At 31.8% G+C, this 21,876-nt stretch overlaps 1 protein-coding gene and 1 long non-coding RNA gene across 2 annotated transcripts; one reads left to right on the forward strand and one right to left on the reverse strand.

The window, feature by feature from the left end:
- Positions 1–65: 65 nt before the first annotated feature.
- Positions 66–1,813, forward strand: LOC142239408 (uncharacterized). Its single transcript, XR_012723020.1, has 2 exons — positions 66–765; positions 834–1,813. It is a non-coding gene; the product is annotated as an uncharacterized LOC142239408 (long non-coding RNA).
- thr (three rows) lies at positions 1,725–10,397 on the reverse strand. Its single transcript, XM_075311196.1, has 6 exons — positions 9,971–10,397; positions 8,675–9,703; positions 6,382–7,356; positions 3,797–4,633; positions 3,539–3,742; positions 1,725–3,261 (listed from the first exon to the last, which is right to left on the reverse strand). Exons 1-6 carry the CDS (start codon positions 10,277–10,279, stop codon positions 1,855–1,857), a joined length of 4,761 nt encoding a protein of 1,586 aa, XP_075167311.1. The 5' UTR covers positions 10,280–10,397; the 3' UTR covers positions 1,725–1,854.
- Positions 10,398–21,876: the final 11,479 nt, after the last annotated feature.

Genomic DNA, 21,876 nt, shown 5'->3' on the forward strand with positions numbered 1-21,876 from the left:
TATGTTTTCGGCACTTCATTATCGTTTTTATTTAAATAAATTATAATAAGCTAGTTGCGCTTCAATTGCCAACCTGAAAGCAACAATTTTTTTAACGTCAAAAACAAAACAACCTACAAAAGCCCAAAAAGTTAAAATATTTTAAACTTTTTTTGACGCTTCGGCGCCAAGCTTACATTTATTGTGTGCAGGCTCATATAATTACGTGTGCTTCAACTTTTTTCAAAGCAAAGAATTAAGCGGCGTGCTCATTGCGTGTCGGCCTTTAGGCTTTTCCGTCAACATTTTTACTTAACGTTTTCTCTTCAAAACGCACCTGGTGAAAACTATTACCTAGCAATACCGTATGCTTGGAAATAATAACTTACCATCACCGGTCCGTTACCATACATGAGATTTTCAGTACTACCAAGCAGCAAATTAGTTTGCTGTTTATTCCTATAAAGTACGTGGTTTACTTATATCTCGTCCACGCTCTTGGTGATGTCGCAGAGAAGTACTTCCTCATGAACATGCCCTTAGAAAGTCAATTTTATAGTAATTGCTACCAATTTTAAACCAAGTTACTACGAAGACTATTTTTTTGCTAGGAAAGCCTATATCTACTATCAAGGTAGTTCATGCATACTGGACTATAGACTCTTGTCCTCCTACTTCCCTGGCAAATTTTGGAATCTGGTGGTTCAATCGAATAAAATATTAGAGTGCCTGCAACGGTAAAAACTAGAAGTGCCTCAGGGTAATAGGTATCTTTAGTTAATTAAGGTATCCCAATGGATTAACGTGCTGGATTCACTGGACCTTTATAAAGCATTCAATTCTGTCAATTTTAGATACATGGTGACCAATCTGGGACATAAATTTGGTTTTTCATTCCAAGCTTGTTCACTTGGTCGATTTCAATTTGTTTCCCTAAGGCGTTCCCAGTGTGAAGTATTTCCCTCCTTTCTGGTGTCCCTCAGGGTTCCGTTTTGGGGCCTATTTTTTTCTTTCTTCATGTTAATGACCTGGCTCATTCCATTGTATATAAAATTCTTTTATTTACCACACTTGTGTAATGCATATACTTTGTTAAACTTTTATATACTCGGGTTTAAGAATTCTTTGTAATATATATTAATTGGTCTTCAAGATTTCTGTACTAAAATTCTAAATAAATTAAATGAATAGTCTAAAAAAGAGTCCGAAATAGTACAGGCTGTAACTGAAGCCTAACCTAACCATGCATGCTGATGTAGGCTTACAAACCAAAATTCAATGTCAGACCGTAAACGAAGGAGGATAAAGCCGTTGATAAGAAAGCTATTTGACATTTAAAAGATGTGTTTGCATGTTAATGACCTGGCTCATTCCATTGTATATAAAATTCTTTTATTTACCACACTTGTGTAATGCATATACTTTGTTAAACTTTTATATACTCGGGTTTAAGAATTCTTTGTAATATATATTAATTGGTCTTCAAGATTTCTGTACTAAAATTCTAAATAAATTAAATGAATAGTCTAAAAAAGAGTCCGAAATAGTACAGGCTGTAACTGAAGCCTAACCTAACCATGCATGCTGATGTAGGCTTACAAACCAAAATTCAATGTCAGACCGTAAACGAAGGAGGATAAAGCCGTTGATAAGAAAGCTATTTGACATTTAAAAGATGTGTTTGCGGCTTTAGTTCATTCTTCATCTTTGTATATTAATTAAAACTCCTTAAACCGCTAGATATATTAACTTATACATTAACTTGTATTAAAGATTTATTAACTAAAATGATTAAAGTATGAAAAAAAATTTAAAAAAATAAAAAAAAAATAAAGTGTATTTGAATAAATAAACCTATTTTGTTGAAAAATTGTTTTATATTTGCTGACGCCTTCTGTTGGTCACGGTAGGTGTTGAATCTGAGCCGTTACTGCTAAGCAGCACCAAAGTTTGTTTTGGTGTGCAATTATTGTTAAATTCAATATTTTCATTATCTAAATTACGTCGTCTTCGAGGACGTTGTGCAGGCTCCTTCATCACAACCGGATCTTGTAAGTTTTTCCTTCTTCGTCCACGTGGCTTAAAGGCTGGCGTTTCGACAGGTTTTATACTTGGCGAGTCTTCCAGTATAATTACAGGAGCCACCGTTTTCACGTCTAAAGGCGATTTGCGTACACGGCTTGTATTTTTGGGTCTCTTCCGTTTGTCCACCAATTCTAACTTTTCCATCTTTGTTGCTATTAACTCAAGATTGTCATTATTAGCTATATTTTCTTTGGGTAGTAATTTTTGGACGCTAGATATTGAAGAAGCAACTTTATTTGGTGAAACTGCTGGTGATTCTAATAAATCTATAGAATCGATCATTTTATTTTCGTCGGGTTGATTGGGTTTTTGTTTTTGTGAAGACATTTTCATACGTACAGATTTTGCATTTTTTGTTGTTATTGGTGTCAAATGATCTTTTGCTTGAAACAAATCCTTTACCGTTTGTTTTAGTTCGTTTATCTTTTTGACTTTCACACATTCATTGTCGCTATCATCAGATTCTATAATCTCAATACTATCCTCACATATATTGAATTTATGGCTATCTTTAAGTTTTGTTTTAGTTTCGGGGCTAGAACTGCTGCTGCTGCTACTTACTTGTAGCTTGGGCTTTCTAGACGAAATATTGACTATTCTTTTGTTATCCACGTTGACCTTTTTCTTGATTGATGCTGTGAAAAATTCCGACATACCATTTTTCCCAGAATGTTTTATGTTCTTTTGATTGCATTTGAGCTTTTCTGGCGACATATTATACTTCAAAGCTTTTTCCAGTCTTGCAATAGCGGTTTCATTTCCTTTATGCTTCTCCAACTCCCGCATAGCTTCCACTAATTGTAACTTAAAGTTAATGCGATACACTGCATCTACGTCTAACTGCATTGATTCACATTGATTTAGCCCATAGTTAAGGCATTCAATTGCTTTCTCCTGTGCACAAGTAGCACGGAGAAAATTCACATAGTGTTGTATAGCCATTAGTTCGATGTTTTTAAAATACTTTGTATTGAATTTATTTTGCCTCATTTCAATCCACGCTTTTCCTAATTCGTAGAATGGCTCGAGTTGGACATAGTCCTCTACCAAAAAGTACAGACGAGCATTTAGACATCCAACAGTGAAGTAGGTCCACTTAAGCAGATCATTTTTTGGCATTGTTTTTATGTCAATCGTATATTTGAAGTAACTCTTCAATTCAGTTTTCTGAGAGTGAGGACGAAGCTGCAGTTTACCCTAGAAAATTGCGGATAACATAAAATTATTTTATTGCGGATAACATAAAATTACTTATTTAAATACGAATTATTTGTGTGCATCGAAATTTTCTTATCGCAATTTCATTAAAAATAAAACAAAAACTAGACACGGAATAAAAGTAGGAAAGGTACAAAATTGCAAAGTTGAAATTTGTATCCCAACACCCAATATAGCTAACAATGATGAGGTTTCTGTGGTTTATAGACATTCATCTCCGTCAATGCTTACGATTGTTGGGAAATTTAAAGCTTACCGTTTTTATGGGTGACAACTCTACTGGAACCATTCGCCTTGTGGCTTCTATACCAGCTGAATTATGATTCGCAATAAGTAAATCATTTGCATTTTCATACAGTTTTTCCATCGTGTTAATTTCTTCAAATGTTTTGGGGTTATTTGCGGTCAACTCTTTTAACGTCTTTATGCCCGTAATATACTCAATAATATTAAGTTTGATCTATAAATAGAAATGCTTTGTAACAAAATGTTTCTTCTACTTGTTCTCACTTACCTGAGCAGATTCAATGCATTCCATCTGTAGATTAATCCACATCCACAAGGACATGATCTGAACCATACGCAATGCAAACCCATTTTGAACGCAGCATTTACATGCAGCCACTAGTAACACTTTTAGAAAATTGTCATACAAACGATTGGCGGAGCATTCTGCCATATCTTGAGCCAAACTTGTTACTAGCATATTGTATGATAATCCTTCACTGGGAGTAAAAACAAATTCTCTCAAACGATCGCGAGTTCTTTCAATTTCTTCCATAAGACTATTTTTTAACATAAGATCGTCTGAAACAGAATTGCTGCCTGCGATTGTACAGTCATAATGTTTCCAAAGTAATTTATACTTAATTATATCCAGATAGGCTTTAATTAAATCGTAACATCCTTGGCGATCGGGTAATTCATAGTGTTTTTCTTCAACAAATTGCAATAACATTTGTCCATAGGTTTGTTTCGAATTTCGGATGTAGTAGTAGGCCACTTGCAATGTGGCTAATAGTATTATATTCTGTTTCCGTCTACTTAAAGTTTCCAATAACTCCAAACCATTTGTTATTGCTGGTAGTTGCAATTGTAATTCACGATCCAGAACAAATCCATTTTCGTTCTGATCAAAAAATGACGAATATTCACAAAAGAAAGTCAACGATCGTATTGATGAAAAATCATCCAGTATCATTTGTGATATTTTATAATGAAGCATCCATATCTGCGAAGCATATTCAATATAGCTACCAAATTGCAAATATTGTGCTATTACTGCAAGATCGTCAATGACGGCTTCCCAATCAATTAGTGCATCGTCGCTTGATATTGGTTCTTCATCGAACTGAAAGGGCATAAAAGAAATTTAAATTACATAATGTATGATTTTTCGAAAGAGAAGGGCTTTAAATTTATTGTATTTATGCTGTAAACTAGAGTACAACAGCAAATTTCTAGGTGCTAGTGGTACTTTACAATATTAGTTCGCTAAATAGTTAACCTAGCCTAATGCAAGAGTACATATTAATAGCAGTCAGTGCTTGTTAAAATAACAAACATTGTTATTTTTTCGATTGCATCAAAAAGTTTAGATTAAGCAAACCGTCTATGTGATAATCCAAAGAATATTGCAAAACAATGGGTATTTATCATCTTTGATAAGTGTTTAGCTTTTAGGAATATTGGAGGTTTGTGAATATAGCAGAGAATGCATAATTTACAGGGTGCTATGAAATGTTATATGTTTCGATTAATTTTGTAATTGGAACCGTTTTCAGCTGCAATCAACTATTTTTATTTATTTATTTTTTTTTTCTGTGTACCGTTCACATTTTTTGTTCCGATATTTGATAACGAAAAATCTAACATACTTCCGGACATTAATCTAATTTCAGTTCTCTCATGAAAGAGAACTATATTGATATTTTTTAAATTTTTGTGTTAAGACAATTCGCCAAAGATTTTGCGATTTTTCTGAGTCGATCTAGCCACATTCTTGTGATCTAAGTCTGCGTGCAAGTTTTAGTCCAATCTGGCACAGGCATGTGTTTTGGATCGGAAAAGAAACCTATTGGTTTTGGAAGAAATCGTTTTAGATGTAGATACAACTCCCAAATATATGCACTTATTGGCCCTAAAAATCCTATATGGCTGTGAACTGTTTGGTAGTGCTGATGCTTTTAGTAAACGTCGCCTTGAAACAGCATACAATGCAATCGTTAGATATGTGTACAGTATCAAACGCTTTGTTAGTTGTGCTGGTTACACTAAATGTCTTTATGGTGTAGAATTTGCGCAACTATTAAACATCAGAATGTTAATTTTGCTGGAAAAGATTATCTATACCAAATAACTAAATAATAATAATAAAAATATCTTTATGATAAATTACGTTTTGGGAGATCCAACAGAAGAATTTTAATTATTCCACAACAACATCAGCTACTAGTATCTGAATGGCACTTCTTATTCAACGCCGTTCGCCTATGGAACTCTTTACCTGCATCGATTCAATTTATTGGCAATGCTAATACATTCAAGAATGTCTTATATGGACATTTTTCTGTCTAACACTAATACTAACCTATACACACTATTTTCATTATACTATCTGTCGCTTTTGCTACATTTTTGTTTTCAGTTTTTTGTTTTTAATGATTATGATAAAATATCTCTATACATGCTGTGATTTGTAATTGTAACTTTAAATGAATTGAAATTGTAAATCGTGCCAACATTAATCACATATTGTAATTTAAAAGATTTTGTATATCTTGTAGTATGTGAATGAATAAAATAAATAAATAAATAAAGTCAGATTTTATCCTTTAAAGTTTACACAAGGAGTACAAGTGATAGTGACGTATAGTGTGCCAATTTTAGTTGAATTTGGTTAAAATTTAGATAGAATTCTAATATATATCTTTCGCATCATTTATATTAATAGGACCACAGTGACTATAACTATCGGTCAATAAATCATATATGCACATTTGTGATATTGCAGATTTGTGATATTGCAGATCTGACAAAATTTCTCAATAACCATGATCGTTCAAAAAGTACAAAATGAATAAAATATGTACCTCTCACCTTAGTATAAAATTGTTCAAATGCCTCAAAAGCGTCATAAGCCATTTTGACATATTGAAGCTCTTTGCAGATTGTCATCGCTTCCATTTCTTTATGTAAAAGTAAATGCTCCAATTTTTCTTCAGAAAATTCTTTGGAATCAAGATGTACTTTTTGTGTTCGACTATTTTGTAATGATTGAAGCATTATTGTCCCAATATGACCATATGTCAAATTCTCCAAACGATTAAGGCCACACTTATTGCGTAAATATTTGTGAATAGACATAAATTTGGGCACATCCGATACAGGTAATTTTGTTGAACGCATTGTTATAATAAAATCATAATAGTTTTGACTCGACAGGACTAACGACTTCATTAAATTAATGTTTGCTTTCAAATACTTTGTGGCATGTTGTACTTCCATCCAGTGCAAAAGTTTCTTACGGTAACCTTTTAAGTGTGGTCGTAAGATATGTGTACTATTACTCAAAATATGTAGTAAGCAATCATCATGCGGTAGTGACGTTGACATCTTTTGATCTTCCTCCCCATTTTCTGCAGGATTTGACTTTTCCACCTCCTTAGACGAATCGCTGTAGAATAAACTTATTTGACCTCGAATTTGATTGAAATCTATTTCAGATGACAGCTGCAATAGGGAGGTTATATAGCACATTTGTATTTCTCTTATAATATGAGTATCTGCATCCTTGCACTGGGCCATCGCTTTGTAGACCCGCCTTATTAGTAGAGGAAATTCAGTTTCTGGTATTTTATTGTTGCCCTTTACGAATATTTCACATAGCATCATACATGTGATCGCTTGTCTTTTCGTACAAACACTAACTGCAGCTTGCTTAAACCGCGTAATCAGGACTTGCACATCCTGCGATGCATTATTAACACAATCCATTTTGTCCAAAACTTTAAAAGCATGGCTAGTGATTAAAATTAAAGGCGTTTGAAATTTTTCAATATAAGTATCTGCTATCTGAAATAGGATAAAAAAGTAGGTTGCATATTACGTTGTGGGTCAAAAATATATATGAAATCAATTGTACATTAGAATATGTCTAGTTCTTTTTTTTGTGACACGCCGTTCGGACTAAACTAATCCTAACAGGTAATTTATTCTAATGTTACCGGTGAACACTTCTCAACTCAAAGAGTGCAGATTGATTCTATACTTGTTTTTTTTTCTCGACTGTTAGCTTGGTAGAACAATAAATAATCACTAACAAATACTTCCCAATGCAAGCTAGAATTTGTTTTTTTTTTTTGTAAAATTTTACAATTTTAAGAAAAAATTAGTCCGGAATTTTTCGTATTTTTTTTAAATTTTCAAATCCTTGAAAAGTGCATAAATCCTTGAAAATTTATCAGCAACTTTTTCAATTATTTGTAAATCGAATTATGATTTCGCGATCCTTGAAAAGTTAACAGCAGACTTTTCAATGCTTCCCTTAAACGTTGATTTTGGTCTCAATTAACCCTTTGACTACCGACGTCCACTACAGAGGACATTCAAAAACGAATTCAATTTTAAGAAAAATATATTTTCGCATTTTTTAAAATTTTCAAATATTCCACTTTCAACTTTTTCAATTATTTGTAAATCGAACTATGATTTCGCGATCTTTAAAAAGATATCAGCAGATTTTTCCCTTAAACTTTGATTTTGGTCTCAATTAACCCTTTGACTACCGACGTCCACTACAGATGACATTCCAAAATGAATTCATAATCTAAACCCCCATTTAGTCTCGATTTATTAAATAAAATATTTTATAAATATTTGCCATATTGATGGGTACTAAAATGCATTTTATAGAGACAAAGAAATCGTTTTTTTACTGCACATATTTTTTAAGTTTCCCTTTTATATTTTACACTTCGAAAGATCTTATATACCAAATTGCTCTTATTTTTCTGAAGGACATGTTGAACATATGTGCAATATGAATCCAATTTTTCCTACAGTTAACAACAATAGCTGATATATTAATATAAGTTTGAAACACCAGAACTGAAAAAGAAATAAAAAAAATCCCCTAAAATCTTTAGTTTATGATAACCCAGAAATAAAAAGTGTATTTTAGGCTCACCTAACCTATTCAGTCCATTATGATATCTCTTTAACTAATAGTATAACTACAAGTATAAAATTACTCAATTTTCAGATCATGAAAAATCGTTTACCGAATTCGAAAATCGCCTAAAGTCAACTTATTTTTTAACAATTAGGCGATATTCGATATATTAATTATACGATTAATATAATAATTAAATAATATATGAAATAAACTCACTGATTTAGCATCTTTTTCTTCCGGATTATCATTTCCAAGTTCTTCAATTGGTTCATCTTTGACATTCTGGCAATAAAGGACGAATATGGAAAGAGCTGTTTGTGCAAAATATAAAATTATATGTTTTCGGAGACTTGTACAGCAAGCTAGTGTGTTTAACTTGGATTCTGACGATATACATGGTGCCAACTTCATACTATCCACCAATAATGCAAGTAAAGCAATATAGGAGGACAAGTTTGTCATTTGTTGCCAGAAACTAGAAAAAACGTTGGCATTTTGAATTTGATTGTGAATTGTGCTTAGAAAAACCAAAACATCTTTGAACCATTGTTGACTCATTACAGCTTTAGAGTAACGTTCAAATAATAATCTAAAACTCTTGCAACATTTCGTAATGAGAGTATTAAAGGCTGGCGCAGGATTTTCTACGCATATCAGTTTTATATAAGCATAAAGTTGGGCAAATATACTCGATATTGGTTCATTGGATTGTAGGTGAATGTTATGACGACAGGACTCTAACAATAACAGGCATAACTTTGACTGAAATCCATCGACTACATCGAACAATAGAAATGTGTTTAGAGTTTCTACGATATATTGAGCATGTTCATTAATTGCATCCACTGGAAGAAGAGGCATTTTCTGTTGATTGCTCAACTTAAACAAAGCCATAAACATGCCCATTAATTTTTCACTACCCAAGGTGCTAAATAATTGCTTTATTCGGGCTAATATAGCATTTGGAAAAAGCCAAGCAAATATTTTTCGTAATACATCCTCGTATTGCAAATTATGTGTTTTGTTCCTCTCCAGCATTTCTTCAAATATGCATGTTAAACTTTCGATAACATGATTAAATTCAGCCAACGCTTTATGGCGATTGGTTTGTAGATAGGATTTTTGCAGTAGTAAATGATTGCAATAAATGTTCACGATCGTTGTGCAAACATAATCGGTTTGTAGTTTAGAATTAGGAAAGGAGCATATGTAGTGGTACATCTGTGAAGCCAATTCGAATTGTTTCTGCAATATAAAAAATATTAATGGTTTAATAGTTGGCATCATAAGAATGTCTTCCATGTTCCGATAATGGTAGTCGCAAATAGAAGCAATTGATTCCAATTATAAGAAGTGACAAACTAGAGAATTTTACTTCATTTCTAATGGCATACACATTTGTAAAAGAACAAAAATATCATATTTTATGTTTGGAGGACTTGGGCTTGGAAAATACATTTAATAAATGATTATCGGAAAATGGCCCAATATTTTTGTAACTATTTTTCTTACTTTTGTAACAAGACTGTAATGAAAGTAGCGTAAATTATTCACGTATGTTGTCCAATATTTGATACTAGCATCTGGTCTCAACAAATCAGCAAATACGCTTGTAATTATTTCGGTACATATCTCCGGATGTTTTAGTTCACCTCCTGCTATTGTGTGAATGATCCTGCTGGCAAATATCATTTGATGCTTCTCTGCATCCTGGTGGCCAGAGTCTCCATAACATTTAAAGTATTTTGCAATTTTTGTTTTTGCAGAAAGCACCACAACTTCATCGTCGCTACACAATTCATCTTCAAATTTGTTTTCCATTATTTTAAAAAGCAAGAAACATGTATATGCAAATTTTCTAGTGTTTGATTTTTTAATTTTGGGCGCTGAACAAAACGCAAGAAACAAACAGCTGACGCTACTTCTCTACCGTACGTTACGGTGTGGAATACATTTTGTACAATGTGCAGGGTTGTGTGCAACTGTCAATAGTGGAGTACTAAAGGTTCACACTATGTCCTCGATATCTCTCTCTTAAAATTTGCAAAACGCCTTTCCACAAATACAAAACTTAAGCAACGCAATTCAGTTCAAATCAGCCCTTATTATGCGCTTTACAGACTATCAGTTATTCCGGACAGAATGTCGGTGTTTGTAAAGAATCTTACAGTGTGTCGGATCGATACGACTTGTCGGCGATGACTAAATAATCGGTGTATCGCAGTATCGACTCTGCCTTCCGACTTAACTTATAATGAGCCCAATATATGGGGTATGTTCGACACGAGCACTGTCGTCCGGAATAACTGATACTCTATAAAGCGGATTACAGACTATCAGTTATTCCGGACGGAATGACGGTGTTTGTAAGGAATCTTACAGTGTGTCGGATCGATACGACTTGTCGGCGATGACTAAATAATCGGTAAATGTGTTATCGATCCCATAAACATGCAGATGTATCGATTATGCCTTCGGACTTGTGCACAATATATGGGATATGTTCAACACGGGCACTGTCGTCCGGAATAACTGATAGTCTGTAAAGCGCATTAAATGCCGAATACCGCAATTTTCGTTATACATATTTCATTACATTTTATTATGTTTAAAATTTTGCTTGTTAAATTATTTTTTTATTGTTAAATTATTTTCGCTTTATTTTTTTTATTAAGTTTTCTTTTATATCTAATTAATGTTATTAATCCTTATTTCTTCGTATGATGTCCTATATATTTTGTTTGATCATCTTGAATCACATATTGTACTTATGCGATTGTAATCTTTTGTGTTTGAAACTATAAATAAACAAACTTGAAACTTGCAAAATAAGCTTTGAACACAAATCATACATGCAAATTATATCATGATTTGATGCCCCATTTATATATTTTTTCTTAAGCTGAGTTTTCACGGTTACTTTTTTAATTAATTAATATAGAAATATGAAATTATTTGCAATCAATTCCTTGCATCTTTTCCTTCCATTATTTGGTAAGACTTGATCAAAATATAATCGTCTTCCTACATATTTTTTTACTTTTAGTTTAGTATTTTGGTGAAAACCCCGAACATAGTACTCACCTTTATAGGAGATTTGGATTTTTACGAAAAAAGGATTCGAGAACGGCACAATAAAATCCCCAAAAAGTCGTTCAAAAAATAGTACTATGTGAACGCCACAATATTAACATCGAGTAACTACCTACCCGTTGACGGTTTACTTCACGTTATTTTTGTAACTAATTAAGCCGACGATTTACGTTCCGATACCATTTACAATAATTGCTCTTCCAAGTGGAGACTTTAATGTCTTATTTCCAATAGACAATGGTTCAAGCAAACTTGACGAAGAATTCCTATAAATTGGATGGTATTGAACGAATATCGGCCAGTTTTCCAACAAAACAAACCGAATAATTACACAACCCTTGAAAAGTCGCTAGCTTGCTAGTTAAGTGTTGAAAAAAACAACAGTTTCAAAAGCTATAACTAAATAGTTCCAAGTTTGCTAATTTGTTCAAACTTTTCTTTAATTTTTGTGTTATAAATTCCCAACCATTAAGAGTAAAAATGCCATCACAAATGAATAATAAACTGTAAGTAACAGTTTTACTGTTAAAAGTGTTATATAGTGGAAATATTGATTTTGCAGTGTTGGTGATGAAGATATAATGAAAAAGAGAATAAAAAAAACGGGGAAATTAGCGTAGATAAACCCGTTTTTGGTAGTGATGGCAATTATTTACATATGTATAAGTATATAGAAAAATATATAATTTTTTTATAGTAAGTAAAAAAATTTATGCTTTGTAATTGTTTCTTTTTAAAAAGAAGAAAAGGAAATTTACGAATATGTATATACATACTGCGTGTGGTATACATAGTGAAGTGTGTATTTGCTAAATCGTATCGTCGTGGGAAAGCGGTTGTGGTGGTAATGAAGTTGCCTTTGTGTGTTTTATTGTATTTCGTTGCAATGAGTCTTCTAGATTAATAATACATTAAAACGATATAACAAGGCAAAACACTGGGGTAAATAATCTTTATGTATGTATATGTTTATTATATATACTGCATATAATTTATTAACCTTGGCTTGTAAAAAGTTCGTCAGAATCGTCCTAAATTCAATTTCTCATCTGATGACCTCTCGTTTATAGATCCATATATATGACGTGTAGCTGTAGCGTTAAATCAAAGGTGGTGTAAGTAAAGCAATAACAAATTAAATTTCTAATGCAAACAATCGTGTTGCTTCTTGTTGCACGCAAAAGTTTACGTTTTTTTGGCAACAAAGGTTTTTTGCTTTTAAATTTAATTTTTTTCTTTACTTCATTATCGTGTTTTTTTCTTATCGCTTTGGTTGTTCCTTTTGTTTTTTTTTTTTTTCATATGTGTATTCCTATTTCAGCCATTTTGATGTTTCTCATTTTTGTTGTTAATTAACATTAAACATAGATGAGCGTATGGTGACGTGAAGCAGAGCATGTTAGACAAATTTTATTTTCCAGATGTAGTTATTGTAAAAGCAATAAGTAATTTAATAAATTTTATTCCCCCCCTTTGAGATTCAAGTGAATATGTCATGCCTTACAGTTCCCAATTGTGTAGACATTCGTCAAGTTGGAAAGTTGCTCTCTTCTAGTTGGAAATTGTGATTCATTGATTGTTTTTGTTTGCTTTCTCTTATCGCTCTTATTCTCTTTCACAATAAACTAATGGAGGGCATTCTAGAGAGTTGGGGAAAATCTTTATAAGTAATGAGACATGAAAAAAATAACTTATTAAAAAAACTGTTGTACCAAAATGATATCAAATTAATGGCATAGTATTTATTGGAAACTTTTACTTCATACCGTATGTGAGGTTAAAATTTTTGTCTTTTATTACAAAAGATTTCAATGCCACAAAAAGTGAACGCTACCGAAAATTTCGTTAGCATAAATAGCAATGCATTTCTTATGGGAATGAAATTTTTCGCTAGAAGTTTTTTAAATGTATTTCTCTATAAAATACTCTCGCTTGCTGATAATGTGCCAGTGTTGCCAAGTAATTTTTGAATCTAAATTGTTCTAAATAGATTTTTAAACCCCCCAAATTTTTAGGAATGTAAAAAGGTACAAAATTGTTTTCCAAATTTTGTGAAATGAAATAAACCCTTCAAAAACTCGATTGAAAACAAGTAAGAAAATACCATATCACATCCGTCAAATGTTTTGGGGGCTATATATAAAGGTTTGTCCCAAATACATACATTTAAATATCACTCGATTTGGACATAATTTGATAGACTTCTACAAAATCTATAGACTCAAGATTTAAGTCGGCTAGGGTGGAACACAATGTTAGTAACAAAATATGGGAAACGAAACTTTTCGACTAAGCAGTGGCGATTTTACAAGGAAAATGTTGGTATTTTGACCATTTTTGTCGAAATCAGAAAAAAATATATATGGGAGCTATATCTAAATCTGAACCGATTTCAACCAAATTTGGCACTCATAGCAACAATGCTAATTTTACTCCCTGTGCAAAATTTCAACTAAATCGGAGTTAAAAAGTGGCATCTGTGGTCATATGAGTGTAAATCGGGCGAAAGCTATATATGGCAGCTATATCTAAATCTGTACCGATTTCAACCAAATTTGGGACGCATAGCTACAACGCTAATTCTACTCCCTGTGCAAAATTTCAACCAAATTGGGGTAAAAATCTGGCTTCTGGGACCGTATTAGTCCATATCGGGCGAAGGATATATATGGGAGCTATATCTAAATCTGAACCGATTTCAATAAAATTTGGCACACTTGACTATAGTACTAATTGTTCTTCTTGTGCAAAATTTTAAGCAAATTAGGGTAAAACTCTGGCTTCTGGGGCCATATAAGTCCATATCGGGCGAAATATATATATGGGAGCTATATCTAAATCTGAACCGATTTCTTCCAAAATCAATAGGGAGCCAAAACACATACTTGTGCCATCTGAACTCGGGAGTCTAAGGCCCAAATTGTCATTTAGAAATTTTCTATACAATTAAACTATTTGAAGAACCACTCGCTAGATGTGTAATTCAGTTAGGATTCCCTATAAGAAATATTGAAAAGTTATACAATATTTCTACATTATTTGCGATACAGATATCAAACACAAAGATTATAGAGAGCTAGTGTTCAATATGTAGTTATGTTAACTTAGTTCTGTTGACCTGTTTTCATGACCATATTTTATGTCGTTTGTACATATTTAATGACCGTTATTCATGATACTAAATATGTACCAACTTTTGAACACATCATCATTGAGTTGTCACGCATCCACAACTAAGTAGTCTGAGCGAAGTTGGAATGTTGGTTTGTTCTTCTTCGAGTTTACTCAACTCGTGCGTTATCTAGAAATTCTGTTATCTTTTTAAACTGTAAACAACATAATGCAGTCCTTAATTGTTTACGGTGCCTTACTAGAATTTTCTTATGGGACTATTTTTGTATACATGCGATAAAAAAAAATAAACTATTCAATTTAATTGGAATTGATCATCTTTGATATACATTTATCGCAGACGTTTTTTAGTATGTTGTAGAAGAAAATCTACATATGCTTTCTTTCAAGACAATGTCTGTGTTCTACAGTTGAACAAATTAAATTTTGTATGCCGTACTCAAGTTATATATTTTGAATGTTGTATATAGATAATTTGGTAATAGTATAATTTGGTAATAGGTAATGATGTTTAGTACATGAGAACTAATATTTCTCATAATAAATATTTGATGTATTTGATAGATATATACTTAGTGCCTATATAATTATACTTGCCAATGTAATTCAATAGGGCTCATCCCTGATAAATCACTTTTGTACCGCATTTCAAGTCGATTTGCATTTATCTGCGATATAGAGTTTGGTTACAAACGCGTTCCTACATACATACGGACGGAAAGTAAATTGTTAAGTAGACTCATGATCTCAAAATTCAAAGTTAGTTATTGCTATAGTTATCCAGGTACTGCAAAAGGTACACGTCAATCCCCAATTTACATTTCTTGAGCGTCCATAAGTTTTATTTTTTACCCGTTCTGCCTGAAATTGGTTTAGGGCGTTTTCGATTCGCAAAAAATATGTTGCCTTGGTGTTACACTACTTTTTCCCTAATTGACATTTCGCCCAAATGATAGTGTAATTCTAAAGTTATTGTTAATTTATAATATTGTGAGGTATAAAGGATCCAAAATCTATGACAGTGTCCTTGATATGTTGCAATCAATTTCGAGAATGTTGCACCTTTTTTCCCAATCGTAATCGCCATAAGTAATGCAAGTATTCACGCTCAAAAGACCATACAAAAAATGGTTCAATTGGGCGCCATATACTCTGAACCCCCACTAGAATAATTGAGTGTCCCGAAGGATCGGGTATATGTATTCAGCCTCAATCAACTACACAAAAATTGCTCCTATTTTTCTTCCGATCCACCTAAAATTAGGTAAATGTTTTATTTTCTGTCTGAATATTATAATTAGACATATCATCCGTATAGACCGATCCTAGATTTGATTTATTGATAGTGTTGTCAGATACTTTTACGCCTACATTATGGAAATAAATATAAAAATAAGAGTGTTAAATAATAGGCAGCTATATATAAATTTGAACCAAATTATTGGTTTTAGGATCGCATTGCCATAAACGTGGCAGTACTTTTTTTAATATATCAATCCAAATTGCGTCTTCTCAAAATGGTCAAATTCAGGGAAAACCTCATAATATCGGTATTTTGCGTTTTGCTAATTCGTAAAATAGAATATGGGGGTAAATGTGTCTGCCTATATATTTTTTTGTAGACATTTTTAAATCTAAAAAGTTAGTGAAAGTTTTCTATTTTCACCCACAAATTGTAGTAGAAACTCTAAAATACACTTAGTAGTCAATTTATAGCAAAGGCTCGGTTTGAATAACTATACACTACACTAAATATATTTTCTAAAAATGTTTTCCTTCGGACCACACTCCGACCTCTTCCGAATGCGGAGTCTTTAAATCTGATACCGGACATAAGTTCCGAGAAGTTAATGTCACCATCAGAAGTCCTATAATTCATCATTGAGTTAGATGAATTATAACTCAATGATGAATTATGAAATCCATGTCATTGATAATTAAAAATCATCCTCTAAACATGCTTCAGAATTGCAATCAATCTTGCTGATTCTTTATAACAAATCAGAGATTGTTTTTTAAATCTATGATTGTCTTGCCATTTATCCTTGTATTACTACGAAATTTTTTTGGGTGTACAATCAACTGATATACAAAATTCTTGTCATTCCATCTTACGATCAGGATGCATTTAGGTATTGTCGAAAGTCGAAATGTTGACTTTTGCCGTGTGAGGGATTAATCGAATTTTCGATGTTTATCATAAGTCATTTCGACTATTTCCAATATCATAAAATATAGTTAGCAAATCACGATAAGTGTACATATGACCTTTTTATGGCTAGTCGTGTTCAACAATTTTGCTACACTTTAACGCATTAACGTATTTTTTTACTACATTCTTTAGAAAAAATCTAATCCAAAAAATTCCCCCAATAAAATTGACTTTTTTCTCAATCTAATTGCGTTTGCCTTTTTATTTTCTAGTTCTTATTTGATAAATGTATCCAATTATATCTTAATAAGAATCACATGACAAAACTTAATATGCATATTATGTATATACTATGTATGGTTTTTTTTACTCCAAATAAACAAATCTTCGAGTTGATTGTTTATCTCCCCCACACTCAAATTTCTGAATGCCTGCAGTGAACAAACAGAGTGGAATGGAATTTTCCACAAAAACAAACAAACAAACAACTGAATATGAGGCTGCAATGAATTTAGTACCATGAACAATAAACTCTTAGGACAAACAAATAATTTACATTTACAAGTATATACCAGTTAGTTATTACTAACCTTCTAGTTATTTAGATTATGTATGGGTTTATTGTAGGTCTATAAAATTTGGCATAGTCATCCGGCAAGTGTAAATAGGTTTGTTGTTCGACTACAGGTAAGGGGCAGAGTAGATGATTATATACACACATACATGTGCTGTTGTTGCTGCATCCGAAAATAATGAACCATTTTGTTTAGGCACATTAGCGCTTTTGTTTAAATTTTTACGTAAATTCAACTTTATCTTATCGTTCCGTTTATTCCTCGACAAACAATGAATGTACATTTATTCTAGATAATTTCTAGTTTAAATTCTGATTAGCATCGTATAATATGTACTGTACTAAGTCAAATATATTTACATGTATACGACCAATATAAGTTTAAATTTTTACTATCTTGATAAAGTGGAAATAATTTAAGAGGTTTTGGTAGAATTTCTTCATTTGTCTTCATTTTACACCTACAAGTATTAAGTTAAGACAACAAACCTGATTTTGTTATCTAAACTATTATTGGGCATGTGAAATCGTAGTTTCTATTGATATATTAAAACTGGAGTCATATAAGATTTTTCGAATGAAATATCTTAGCTGTATCATATTTGAATTATAATTTAAAATTTAGCGTGTGTCGTAATAGCTTTATGATTTGATACAGTTGTGACATTTTTCGCTTAGAAAATTTTAATTTGGAGAAATTGAAAGGAGTGTATGATTTACCAAGGGAGCCACCGTGGTGCAATGGTTAGCATGCCCGTCGTGGGTTCGATTCCTGCTTCGACCGAACACCAAAAGGTTTTTCAGCGGTGGATTATCACACCTCAGTAATGCTGGTGACATTTCTGAGGGTTTCAAAGCTTCGCTACGTGGTGGACTCGGCTATAAAAAGGATGTCTCTTGTCATTGAGCTTAACATGAAATCGGGCAGCACTCAGTGGTAAGAGAGAAGTTTACCAATGTGGTATAGGAAGTATGCCATAGGAAGTATGCTATACAGAGAAAATACTACTCACTACTAAAACTAGATAGTAACGTACATTCTGCACGGATAGGTTAACCAATGCACGATTAAAAATTTGAAAGTGAATAGGAATAGGAATTTGTAATTCTTAGCAGGTCTGAAATTAAGCTGTACTTCAGTATGAGTATGATATATTAGGAAAATATATGCCCCGACTTACGGCACATCAATTCTGCCGTTCCATAAGTCTGAGTATGAATTCTTTGATACTATCTTTGTCATTCTGTCGAATGTTTACAGCAGAGATACAAAGTTTCTAGGGGACTATTTTTAGGATTCTTAACGTGGGGAAATTTCGTTTCGAGTTCAAGTTCCAAGTTTTCTTGTTGAAATTAAATACTGATTGAAAAACCTATCAAAAAGTTTTTTAGTAGTTACGCCAGTCCAGAGATGAAATTGAGTGGAACAAATTTTTGTATGTGATCCCTATTTATTTATTTATGTATCTTCGGATTTTAAAAACTTTTGTATATTTTTAATCGAGCATACTTATAACTATAATAACTGGTTTTGATTATATTATATATAAAATAATAATGAAAACAATATCATCGGAAAGCCTGCCTAGTAACTACATCATCTTTTAAATAAAAAACTATTTCAACAACATCAAAAGAACACAATGAAAGGATAATTCCAACACATAACACTGAAATATTATAAAAACACTTGCTCGACGATGAAGGAATATTGCAACGAGAGAAAACGTTTGACACAAAAACAAGAAACACTCAAGGTTTTGCTGACATGTAGAAGCTACGGCATCATACCAAATTACACAAAATTTACAACTTAGGTCTGCTAGCTTAATCATATGGGAAAATTTAATAACTGTAATTTATAAGAATCGGCGGCTGAAAAAGAACATATTCAGCATTTGATTTTTTTTGTTTTTGAAATTTTGACCAGGCTGCCTTTGTATTTTGCCAATTTATTTTGTGGGTCGAAATAAATTTGTCAGTTTTGGAGAACCGTATAACACTGTGGTCAGGATTACTGAGAGGCTCAGCCACTATTGACAAAAGTTATTTTTTGGATATTAAATTATTAATTTAAACTTGAGCAAGTACTATCCAATAAACCAAGCATTTATTATACACTCATAGAAAAAAGTCTGCTAAAAACAGCAGTCGATGTCTGCTGTTATATTTTTGTACTTCAGGGCCTAATGAACAACAATTTATAAAATTTTTAGGTTATAAAATTTTGCCCTAAGCTTATTTAAGAACCAAAAGTAGTTTTTGGTATAAATATTCAGATAAATATTCAGATTTTTAGATATTCATAAAATATTGTGTTAATTCTGTTAGGATAGCTCCTATGTTGACATTTTGCCAAAATAAAACATGTTTTAGTGTAATCGAGCTTAAAAAATAGAAGGAAATGTTTGCTATTTCAGCAAACACTGACTGCTGTCCCTTCTTCAGCAGACTTTCTGCTGTTTTAGCAGACTTTTCTGCTGTCCCTACTAACAAATTTCTTTGGGTGTAGGTATTTCGAATTTCAAATATTTTAAAAAATAAAAAAATTTAAAACGGTATACCAATATAAAATGTTCTAAATTCTACACAAACTTTTCTACGTTTGTATCGAGAACACTTGTAGTATATTGAAATTTTATGTTTAGCATTTATGAAACTATTTTTTTAATTGCAGAAAAATAAACATTAGTTTATTTGTAGTAATATGCGTACCCATTAAATTGATTGACAATTAATTTTCGTATTGTTCTTGTGCAGTTATTTCTTCCAATCTTCCGTTTATATTGATCATCAACCAAACAAATAAATTGGAACAATCCCGAATCTCCAATTTTTATTGGGTTTTGTACATTCCATGTTACTAAATGGGTACAATTAAATTTAATTGGTATATTTTTTGTTATCAATTTACACGTTTTCTTATATTTCTTTTCGCCTTCGCTCTTTGTGTGTTGGTATTTTTACATATGGACAATCAACTTTCTGATTTCCATATTTTTATCACGTGATTTTTTCACTTGTTGTTGTTAACAAAGCATCTCGCCATCTTTTATAAATATTGGCATATATTATAATTTAATAAGGGATGTTTGCTATTGTATTTGTAGAATTGTCAAATCGATATCTACTAAGACGTCATTTAAAAAAATTTTATTTTTAAAGATTCATTAATAATTTAGAATTTCGCTTTATTGTGTTTTTTGCCAACACGTGAATTTATGCTTTTTATTCATTCTTAGTAGTTACTGTATATGTGGATACCTTAATTTAAGTGTAGACTAAGTCAAAAATCATTGTTTTCATGCAATAACTAAGGCCTGGCCAATAAATTTGTTTTTATACAACTTCGGAAAGTGTTGACCCATTATCATGAACTAAGGCGACACGTTGCATATACCATTAAAAAATAATGCTAATCATATTTGAAGACGTTGAAGAATATTCTTTATGATCTTTATTGTGAAATTACGATAATAGCGAACATATGATGAAATCTCTGTGTTGAAATTTAGATTTCTTCACTATCATTCTAAGTTGACTTATCACACTATGATTTTAAGGTATTGATATACATATGTATGTGTGTTTATCATAGTGTATAATGAAATATATATGTATGTGTTGTTAATATTATTATGTGCGTCATTCAATTGTTGTTTATATGGTTATTATGTGGCTTTATTTGATTATTGTTTGTATAGCGAAAACAAGATAGCATATCGTTTGCTTGTTTCAAGAGTGTCAAAATTTTTTTTAGTTAGTAAAAAAATGGATTTACACATGGAAAGTATAGATGAGATATGTATTTCTTGTATTTTTTGAACGAATTGGCTATTTAAACGAACCAATTTGATATAAAATAATGGCATAATAAACTATTATAATATCCCTTTCATTTCTTATGTATAATTGTCTCCATTGTTAATTTTCCTGTCTTGGACGTCTATCAGAGTTACAGTAAAATGAGCTATTTTTCAAAGTCATCATTTTCGCAATGTGTATTGCTTATCATTTTAAATAAATAATGGGGTGAAATTTTCACTGCAAAACATATGAAGCAGAATTTGAAATGCAAAACCAGTCAAAAAGTTAACTATTTCATAGTTTTCTGTGATAATGGGATAACAAATTATTGTGAATTCGACTAATCGACATATTATGATTTTTAAAATCAATCTAATCGACTTTTAATGTTCGGCCAAAATCTCCTATATTTGACTTTTAATTATAAAGTCGAATAGTTTATATTGGGTTAAAATGGAAATTTGATGCAAAACTTTACAAAAATGTAGCACCAGACTCCGACTGCTGTTATTTGTAGACTTTTTCCTATCAGTGTATGAGCGTCGCATAGGGAAAATACAGATAACAAAAACACCTACATACATATATGGGAAAAATGCGTTTTAAATTTTATGAAAATAAAAAATAAATTTATTTATTTTATTTTATTTGCAAAATATT

The sequence above is a fragment of the Haematobia irritans genome, chromosome 5 (assembly GCF_050003625.1).
Source record: "Haematobia irritans isolate KBUSLIRL chromosome 5, ASM5000362v1, whole genome shotgun sequence".
Lineage (NCBI taxonomy): Eukaryota > Metazoa > Arthropoda > Insecta > Diptera > Muscidae > Haematobia > Haematobia irritans.

Excerpts from the sequence above, each read along its gene's own strand:
- thr (XM_075311196.1), bottom strand. The coding sequence starts at position 10,279 with ATGGAAAACAAATTTGAAGATGAATTGTGTAGCGACGATGAAGTTGTG. Across the intron at positions 9,704-9,970 it reads ATTACAGTCTTGTTACAAAA|AAACAATTCGAATTGGCTTC; the intron begins GTAAGAAAAATA and ends TTTATATTGCAG. Across the intron at positions 7,357-8,674 it reads AAGAAAAAGATGCTAAATCA|ATAGCAGATACTTATATTGA; the intron begins GTGAGTTTATTT and ends ATCCTATTTCAG.